The 9,735-nt window shown below is 39.6% G+C and overlaps 1 protein-coding gene across 1 annotated transcript; it reads left to right on the top strand.

The window, feature by feature from the left end:
• The first annotated feature begins 3,479 nt into the window (after positions 1–3,479).
• Positions 3,480–4,897, top strand: LOC117318271 (BRO1 domain-containing protein BROX-like). Its single transcript, XM_033873275.1, has 3 exons — positions 3,480–3,705; positions 4,132–4,227; positions 4,813–4,897. Exons 1-3 carry the CDS (start codon positions 3,608–3,610, stop codon positions 4,895–4,897), a joined length of 279 nt encoding a protein of 92 aa, XP_033729166.1. The 5' UTR covers positions 3,480–3,607.
• Positions 4,898–9,735: the final 4,838 nt, after the last annotated feature.

Below are 9,735 nucleotides of genomic sequence, written 5' to 3' on the forward strand. Positions count from 1 at the left end.
TCATGATTCAAATAAAAAAAGGTTCTTGTGTTGTATAGTTTTATCATTTTGGACTTGGTACTTGGTAGGGTTTGCTGTTGTTGGTGACATATATATATGTCCACAATGTGACTCTTTAGATTGTTCCCCTTCCAGTACGATGCACATTTCCCAGGAATCCTATTTGTTTGGAATGTTGTCAACCAGGAATGGATAGGTCACTGAATTCCATATTGGTCCAGTATTTACAGCAGTTTGTTATGGGGCACTGTCAATTGCTTTTGAAAAGTCCAATATGGCTGCATGCATCTGCCTAATTTCCTGCCTCGTATATATGCTTTAGTGAAGTCATAAAAGTTATGCGGCTGCCATGGTTTATTTTGTCAAGATCTTGTTTTTTTTCAAGATTATTTAGCATGTGCTTGCATTCCATATATTCCAGGATCTCATATGGGACAGATGTTTGGGAGACAGCTGGTTTAGATCTGTTGTTTTCTGCAGAATGTTTATGCACAGGATATTAGCATTGAGCCAGTCTGATTGTCTCGACCCCTTTCTTCTGTACTGATGTATTTTTGGTATATTGATGTTAGTCCTGGTGCCAGTTGTTTCGCACATTTACTGAGGATTCTGCTGGGTTTATTTTCTTAAGAAGTTTTGTGACCCCATCCACCACAATATAGGTCTGGGAACGATACTCTAGCTGGTCTTGTTTTTAGCCCACCATCATCAGATGGTGGGCTATTCAAATCGCCCTGCGTCCGTGGTCCGTCGTCCGTCCCTCCGTCTGTCCGTCCGTAAACAATTCTTGTTATCGCTATTTCTCAGGAAGTACTGAAGGGATCTTTCTCAAATTTCATGTGTAGGTTCCCCTTGGTGCCTAGTTATGCATATTGCGTTTTGAGACCAATCGGAAAACAACATGGCCGACAGGCAGCCATCTTGGATTTTGACAATTGAAGTTTGTTATCGCTATTTCTGAGATAGTACTGAAGGGATCTTTCTCAAATTTCATATGAAGGTTCCCCTTGGTGCTTAGTTATGCATATTGCATTTTGGGACCAATCGGATAACAACATGGCCGACAGGTAGCCATCTTGGATTTTGACAATTGAAGTTTGTTATCGCTATTTCTGAGAAAGTACTAAAGGGATCTTTCTGAAATTTCATATGAAGGTTCCCTTTGGTGCCTAGTTATGCATATTGCATTTTGGGACCAATCGGAAAACAACATGGCCGACAGGCAGCCATCTTGGATTTTGACAATTGAAGTTTGTTATCGCTATTTCTGAGAAAGTACTGAAGGGATCTTTCTCAAATTTCATATGTATGTTCCCCTTGGTTCTTAGTTATGCATATTGCAATTTGAGACCAATCGGAAAACAACATGGCCGACAGGCAGCCATCTTGGATTTTGACAATTGAAGTTTGTTATCGCTATTTCTGAGAATGTACTGAATGGATCTTTCTGAAATTTCATATGTAAGTTTCCCTTGGTGCGTAGTTATGCATATTGCGTTTTGAGACCAATCTGAAAACAATATGGCCGACAGGCAGCCATCTTGGATTTTGACAATTGAAGTTTGTTATCGCTATTTCTGAGAAAGAACAGAAGGGATCTTTCTCAAATTTCATATGTCGGTTCCCCTTGGTGCCTCGTTATGCTTATTGCATTTTGAGATCAATTGGAAAACAACATGGCCGACAGGCAGCCATCTTGGATTTTGACAATTGAAGTTTGTTATCGCTATTTCTGAGAATGTACTGAATGGATCTTTCTGAAATGTCATATGTAGGTTCCCCTTGGTGCCTAGTTATGCATATTGCGTTTTGAGACCAATCAGATAACAACATGGCCGACAGGCAGCCATCTTGGATTTTGACAATTGAAGTTTGTTATCACTATTTCTGAGAAAGTACTGAATGGATCTTTCTGAAATTTCATATGTAAGTTTCCCTTGGTGCCTAGTTATGCATATTGCGTTTTGAGACCAATCTGAAAACATTATGGCCGACAGGCAGCCATCTTGGATTTTGACTATTGAAGATTGTTATCGCTATTTCTGAGAAAGTACCTAATGGATCTTTCTCAAATTTCATAAGTAGGTTCCCCTTGGTCCCTTGTATTGCATTTTTGGACCAGTCTGTCCTGAAAACAACCTGGCAAACAAACAGCCATTATCGTTAAATCTCAAATTTCTTATATAGCTAGGATTCCCTTGTTTGAAAAGTACTGGAGGGATGTCTCAATTTGCACAGATTAGTAAAATGAAGGGAAAAGTAGAGAAAAGATCAATCTGACATGGAACCTATGAAGATCATTCAATGGTGGGCGCCAAGATCCCTCTGGGATCTCTTGTTTATCTCTGGCATTTTGTTGGTGTTGAATACTGATCGAAATTGTTTGATTAGTATTTCTGCTTTGCCTTTGCTGTAATTGATAAGTATATGCCCTTTGCTTTTAGTGGAGCTACACTGATGTTGTCCTAGCTGTTTCCTTAATTTCACATATTTCCAGAAGGGTCTATAGTACAAATTTTTTTCGAGCCCTTCTGATATGGTGTTGTTGTGACATACGTTTGCACTCCGTCTGATGTTGGTGGTAGTTGTTCCATTTCTTAGTCCTTTTACCTTGTCTGTACAGTCATGCCTTCCGTTGTAACATTTTTTTCAGCTTGTGGTTTATCCATGGCTTGTTTCTGTTGGGCTTGATCATTTTTCATTGAATATGTGCTTGCCTTTGGCTCCTAGCTCAGTCTGTCGATATAGCCCATGTTGTTCTTGAGATCTATGTCTTCTGATCATCCCAGTATGGTCATTTCAGTAGAACACATTATAATTATTGCGGTACCAAATTGCTTGTGGTCTTAATATAAAAAGCAAACTAGTAATATGAAGCTGACAAGACAACTGTACATCAGGCAGCAATGATGAGAAGGAATGTATAAAGAAATATCATTTCACTTGTGCAAAAACAGTATAAAATGTAAATACAGACCTTTGATATAATGATAATTGATAGGTAGGATTGATAGGAAGTACATGCATACCCTCTGTAACAGGTATCAAATCTGCTACTGTTACATTGCTGGTCCACCTCGCATTCTACCTTCATTTTGAACTGAAGGAAAATCTGTAAACTAGCTGTCACACCTGAACTTGACCGACTGACCCATCTATGTGATTTTTTCTTTGGCCTAATTCAATTATTGTTCCTAATCTTGTCCATAGATATGCGTGCTATCTACAATATTTGCAGTTCCAACTAGATGTTAAAGCTAACTATTTGCCACATGGCTATCACAACAGTATCAATTTGGAGGTTTGCAGTTTGGTCTATTCAACAAAACAACAGAAATATTATTAATGAAGTTTTGTTCGGTTAAAGCATGCTTTCCCCTTGAGCTTTTAATCCTCCTTTGGCAATTGTCAAATCAGATATAATCTGTTGTAGATTCATAATTTTGAGTGTGCTTTTTGCTTCCTCTACTTGTTCAATATCAATTTAATTTCTTTTAATTTCAGTGAATTGCGACAAACAAGGAATAAACTACTGGAGTTACTTACTGACCCGAACCATGATATAGTAACAGTAGAGAAGGCCACGGCTGATTACTTCTGCCTGCTTATGGGCCTCACACAGCCATTCGGAGAGGAAGGGGAAAACAAATTGAGAAAAGCAATCAAGTACAAATGGACCAATACACTTTTGGGAAATACTCCTATGTGAGTGTATATGGATATTTGATTCATGGTCTTTTTGGAAGAGTAAAACTAGTTTTTTAAGAGGAATAATTCAAAGATATGGTTTGCCGTGTATTATATTTATACCCGGTATTTGTCAGGAGCTTTTGTGACCAAATTATTTAGATAACGCGAAACAATCCTGCATAAGACGCATGTAAAATTAGTCAACTGAAATAGACCATTGAGTTTGAAATGAAAGATAAAAACATGGCTGATAATCGGTATAAAATATTATAACAGTGAGAGCATCTACAGAAATGCATTTTTCAAATATATAATAAAAAAAGTTGACCAGTCAAAACCAATTGACAGATCATTCTGAACTTTAAGCTACCATTCTAGCTTAAGCTTGTGACCCACCATATATGTATCTCCCCTATTTGATATAAGTGTTTGTATTTACAGGGAACAGTTTGATGCTGTATTCGAGGCAGCATCTATGGCCATCAACATAGCATTGTGGTATACAAAACATGCTGCCAAACTGGCTGCTAAGGAAGAGTAAGTTGTTTTTATTATAATACCATTGATTTAGACAGAGCTATGTCAAAACTTTTATATATTAGTTTTATACAAACCCTGAAATTACCTACAGAATTTTGGTATACAAATTTCACATTTCTTGCAAAATATTCAAGGTAAAAAGAAAGTTTCATACATTTACTCTTATATATTGTTATATAAATGAACTTAAAACAGAATGTCTGAAGGTAAAATATGAAAATTTATAATGAGAAGTGAATTTACATTCATTAGTACCTTATATCTTCATCATATTCAAAACACATTATTCAATTTATCTGTAATCTTGGTGAGAATTACTGATTATTGCAACTCCAAACAGAATGAAATTCATTGCTTAATAAACACAATTGATGTTGCACCTTGTATAGATTTCAATTGAATTTGTATAGATGATCATAAGTTTTGGTGACACCATCAATGATAAATGTATATTACTGACATGTATGGACACTTTCTGATCTTAACATGTATACATTGCATTATGTAATGGCAGAAATCTTATTTAACCATTTACATCTAAGGTGCAGTTGCACTACAATGTTTTTATTATGTAAATTTCAGACCAGATATGGAGGAAGCAAAGGAGGTTCACAAGTGTTTGAGGATAGCTGCAGGTATATTTAAATTTGTCAAGGTAAGATATTAATAATTCTTCATGATTCTAGATACATAGGATAGATGATCTAGTGGTAGAACCCTTGTGGTCTAGTGGTAGGGAGTTAGTGATCTAGTGGTAGGGAGTTAGTGATCTAGTGGTAGGGGAGTTAGTGACCTAGTGGTAGGGGAGTTAGTGATCTAGTGATAGGGAGTTAGTGATCTAGTGGTAGGGAGTTAGTGATCTAGAAGTAGGGAGTTAGTGATCTAGTGGTAGGGAGTTAGTGATCTAGTGGTAGGGAGTTAGTGATCTGGTGGTAGGGAGTTAGTGATCTAGTGGTAGGATCCTGGTGATCTAGTGGTAGGAAGTTAGTGATCTAGTGGTAGGGAGTTAGTGATCTAGTGGTAGGGAGTTAGTGATCTAGTGGTAGGAAGTTAGTGGTCTAGAGGTAGGGAGTTAATGATCTAGAGGTAAGAAGTTAGTGATCTAGTGGTAGAGGAGTTAGTGATCTAGTGGTAGAGGAGTTAGTGATCTAGTGGTAGGGAGTTAGTGATCTAGTGGTAGGGAGTTAGTGATCTAGTGGTAGGGAGTTAGTGATCTAGTGGTAGGGAGTTAGTGATCTAGTGGTAGGGAGTTAGTGATCTAGTGGTAGGGAGTTTGTGGTCTAAAGGTAGGAAGTTAGTGGTCTAGTGGTAGGGAGTTAGTGATCTAGTGGTAGGAAGTTAGTGATCTAGTGGTAGGGAGTTAGTGATCTAGTGGTAGGAAGTTAGTGGTCTAGTGGTAGGGAGTTACCGTAAATATTCGGGTATAGTGCGCACTCGCGTATAGTGCGCAGGTACGTTTTTGAGGTTCATTTAAAAAAAAATAAATAAAAAATTTTCAATTTTCAACTGAGCGGTAGATGAATTTTAAAGCATAAGATGATAGGAATTTGAAACTTATGAAAGCTTATTTACAATGTACCACATTTAATTGGAATCACCGGTCAGATTTGACACATTGGATTGACAGGTTGTTTACATTATACCGCCACAGGCCTAGTCAGCTTGCAAATTGTAGCGGTCCCATCTACGCTGTTGTACCAACAAAATAATTAATCCTACTCTCAATTACCTTGTGATTTTCACGCAGGTATGGTCTCTTGTGGTATCTTTCCACAAACATACAAAGCTAATTAAGCTCAATTATAACAAGATTGAATAGTAAGCTGACTGCTACGTAATGTAACACAGGTCGCCATTTTGTATACAGTACGGAAACAAGTCTGCAGTCGTCGTGCTGGTCACAACTTTTATATCAATGAATTAACATGTGTAATGGATAAATCTACAGTGCAGACGATAAATAAGAGTAACCCGGTAGTTTTCACAGTCATATAGTATTTTATAAGGCCAGTTGGTCAGTGACTGCCGCACGAGATCAAGGCATTAGTGTTACCCGAGCCTAATTGCGCATGCGTGCTGTTACAGCTTCCGTAAATAAACAAGTTGAACGTTATCAGTTTCTGGCAACATTCTGGATTTATAAGGTGATTAATTTAGAAGTATGAAATAACCAAGTACTGCCTATATCATTTCAAGTTTTGTTTGATGTTAATTGAGATGTTATACATCGTTTTGGACCTGAATACGGGAACATGCTCAAGTGAGATCGTATGTGTACGGAACGTGTGGCTCACGATCGACTTAGATAAATCCAACTCAATAACTAACACGCTGATAAATACACAATTTCAAGAAATTAAACATTAAAATACCTATTCATTTCTTTGATTATTTGCTAACTATTACTTTCTTAATGCTTTATATATGTTATATATAAGTATTAAATCAATCCTGCTGTGAAAGGAAACGATCACAAATCTCAGTCAATCACATCCTCTGGGGGGGAAATTAGGGAGGCCTGGTGGTTTTGGGGGTGGGGTTTTAATCGGGGTGGCCTTTTTAAATTAAATTTTGGGGTAAGAGGTTTTGGGTGGATTAAAATGGGGGTTAAAAATTTTAGGGTTATTGGTGGATCTTTTTGGGTAAAGTTATGTTATGGTGGGGAGTTGTATCTGTGGGGGGGTTATATCATGGTGGGGGGTTAGTTCTAGGGGGGGGAGATTTAATGATGGGGAAATTAGGTCTGTTTTAAGGGTTGGTTAGTGGGGGGGTTTAGATTAGGGGTAAAGGGACTATGGAGGGGTTTGTTAGGGTGGAAAAAAAGGGTTTTAATTTTGGCAAATGGTTTTTTGGGGTTTGTTTTGGGAGTTAACTGGGGTTAAAGTTTTGTTTGATTATGGGGGGATTTTAATTTGGGGAAAGGGGGGGGGGGGAGTAGTGACGGGGTGGGATATGCTTATTTAAATTAAAAAAAAAGTAGGAATTAAATATAATTTTTTTTGGGGTTTTATTTTTAGGGGTAGGATTTTTATTTAAAAACCCTGGGGGGGGGAAAAATTGGGGAAAAATTTGGGGAAAATTTTTTTGGGGGTATGCATGGCATATGTCATTGGAAAAATTTTTGGTTGGGAAAATTTAGTATTAGTGGTAGGGGGAGTTAGTGTTGTGGTAGGGGGTTGGATCGTGGTGGGAAATTTTTTGGGTGGGGACCTGGTGGTTTGGTAGGGGGTTTTTTTTGGGTAGGAATTAGTTTCTAGGGTAGGGAGTTAATTAATGGTAGGAGTTTTGGTAGTGGGGGGTTGGGTTAGTGGAATTTGGGTTTGGGTGGGAGTTTTTTGGGGGGGGTTTAGTGATCTAGGGTGGGAGTTGGGGTTAGGGGAGGGATCTAGTGGTAAAGTTAGGTTTGGGAATTTTGTGGGGGGGTTTTAAAATTTGGGGGGGGTTTTTTGGGTTAGTGGGGAATTTAGTGTCTAGGGGTGGGAAATTGTGTCTGGGGAGGGAGTAGTGGTTAGTGGTAAATTTTTTTAGTGGTAGGGAGGGATATGGTAGGTTTGGGGGTTTGTTTTTTGGGATTTGTGATCTAGTGGTAGGAAGTTAGTTTTTTGGGGGGAGTTTTGATCTGTGGTGGATTGGGGGTCTGGGTAGGGGGTGATCTAGTTTGGTGGAAAGGTTATGTATGGTTGGGGAAAATTAGGATTGTGGTAGGGGGAGTTAGTGATCTATTTGGTGGAAATTGGGGGAAAGTGGTATGGAGTTAGTTTTTTGGGTGGCCGGGGGTCAGGGTAGGATTTGTGTCTAGTGTAGGGGTTGTGATTGTGGTAAAAAATTGGGGGTCTAGTGGGGGTTTGATAGGTAGGATTTTGGGTTGGTAGGGAGGGTTTGGGGGAGTAGTGATTGGGGAGGGGGTTTTTTTTGGGGGGGGAATTTGGGGGGGGAAGGGGGGTTTGTTAAGGGGGGCGTGGTTTGGGGTTTTGGGGGAGGGGGTTTTTTTGGTGGGGGGGGATCTAGGTGGGGAGTTAGTGTTGGTAGGGAGTTAGTGATCTAGGGTTAAAATTTGGTTTTAGGGGGGAAGTTAGGGTTAAGGGAGATTTTATGTTAGGAAGTTAGTGATCAGGGTTTGGAGTATTTAGGATAGAGTGGGAGTTAGGATTATAGTAGGAATGTGGAGTGGGAAAGGTAGTGGTAGGAAGTTGGATCTAGTGGTAGGAGTTGGCTAGTGTGGGGAAAGTTAGTGATCTAATGGTAGGGATTTAGTGACTGTGGTGGAAGTTAGATAAGTGTGGGGGTTAGTGTTTAAGTGTAGGGATTTAGGATTAGTGGTAGGAGTTAGTGATCATTAAGAAGTTAGTGATCTAGGGGGGGTTCGGGGTCAGTGGTAGGGAGTTTGATCTAGGGAAAGTTGGTTTAGTGTAGGGAAAGAAAGATCTAGTGGTAGGAGTTAGTGATCTGTGGTAGGGGGAGCTAGTAAATTAGTGGTAGGAGTTAATTTAGTGGTAGGAATTTAGGATCGTGGTGGACTTGGTTTGGGGAGGAGTGTGGTCTAGTGGTGGGAGTAGTGTCTATGGGATTGTGTTAAAGGGGGAAAGTTAGGGTGTGGTGGTAGGGTTTATGAATAGTAGGGAGTTAGTGATCAGTGTAGGATTTGTTTAAGGTGGGAGTTAGTGATTAGTGGTAGGATCTGGTGATTTATGTTAGGAAGTTTAGTTTAGTGGTGGGAGTTAGTAAATTCTGGAAGATTAGGATCATGTAGAAGTTAGTGTCTGGGTAGGGTTAAGATCTAGGGTAAAATTGATAAAGGGGGAGTTATGATCTGGGTTAGGAAGTTAGGATCTAGGTAGGATTTTTATGGAGGAGTTATTGGTTTTAGTGTGGGGTTAGTGATTTAGTGTAGGAATTTAGTGTTTAGTTGGGATTGGGGTTTAGTGGTAGGAAGGAAGTGATCTAGTGGTAGGTTTTGGGTCTAGTGGAGGTTGGTTAGTGGTGGGGGTTTTTATGTATTTTAAGTGTGTTAGTTTTAGGGGAGTTAGTGTCTAGTGGTGGGGAAGTTAGGGGTTTGGAGGGAGTTAGTGATCTAGGGGTTTGGGGAGTTTAGTGGTCTAGTGGTAGGGAGTTAGTTCTAGTGGTAGGGATTTAGTGCTAGTGGTAGGATGGTGTTAGGGGTGGAGTTAGTGATCTAGTGGTGGGGAAGTTAGTGATCTAGTGGTAGGGAGTTAGTGATTAGGGTAGGTACCTGGTGGTTAGGGGAGGGGTTAGGATCTGTGGTAGGGAATTTAGTGATTAGTGGGTAGGGGAGTTAGTGATCTAGTGGTAGGGGTTAGTTTTGGTAGGAAGTTAGTGATTAGTGGTAGGGAAGTTAGTGATTAGTGGTGGATCGGTGGTTAGAGGTAGGGAGTTAGTGATCTATTTGGTAGGGAGTTAGTGATAGTGGGGAAGTTGTGGTCTAGTGGTAGGCCCTGGTGGTCTGTGGTAGGGATGTGGTTGGGGGGGTTTTAGTTTTCAGTGGAG

Source organism: Pecten maximus, unplaced genomic scaffold (genome assembly GCF_902652985.1).
Source record: "Pecten maximus unplaced genomic scaffold, xPecMax1.1, whole genome shotgun sequence".
NCBI lineage: Eukaryota > Metazoa > Mollusca > Bivalvia > Pectinida > Pectinidae > Pecten > Pecten maximus.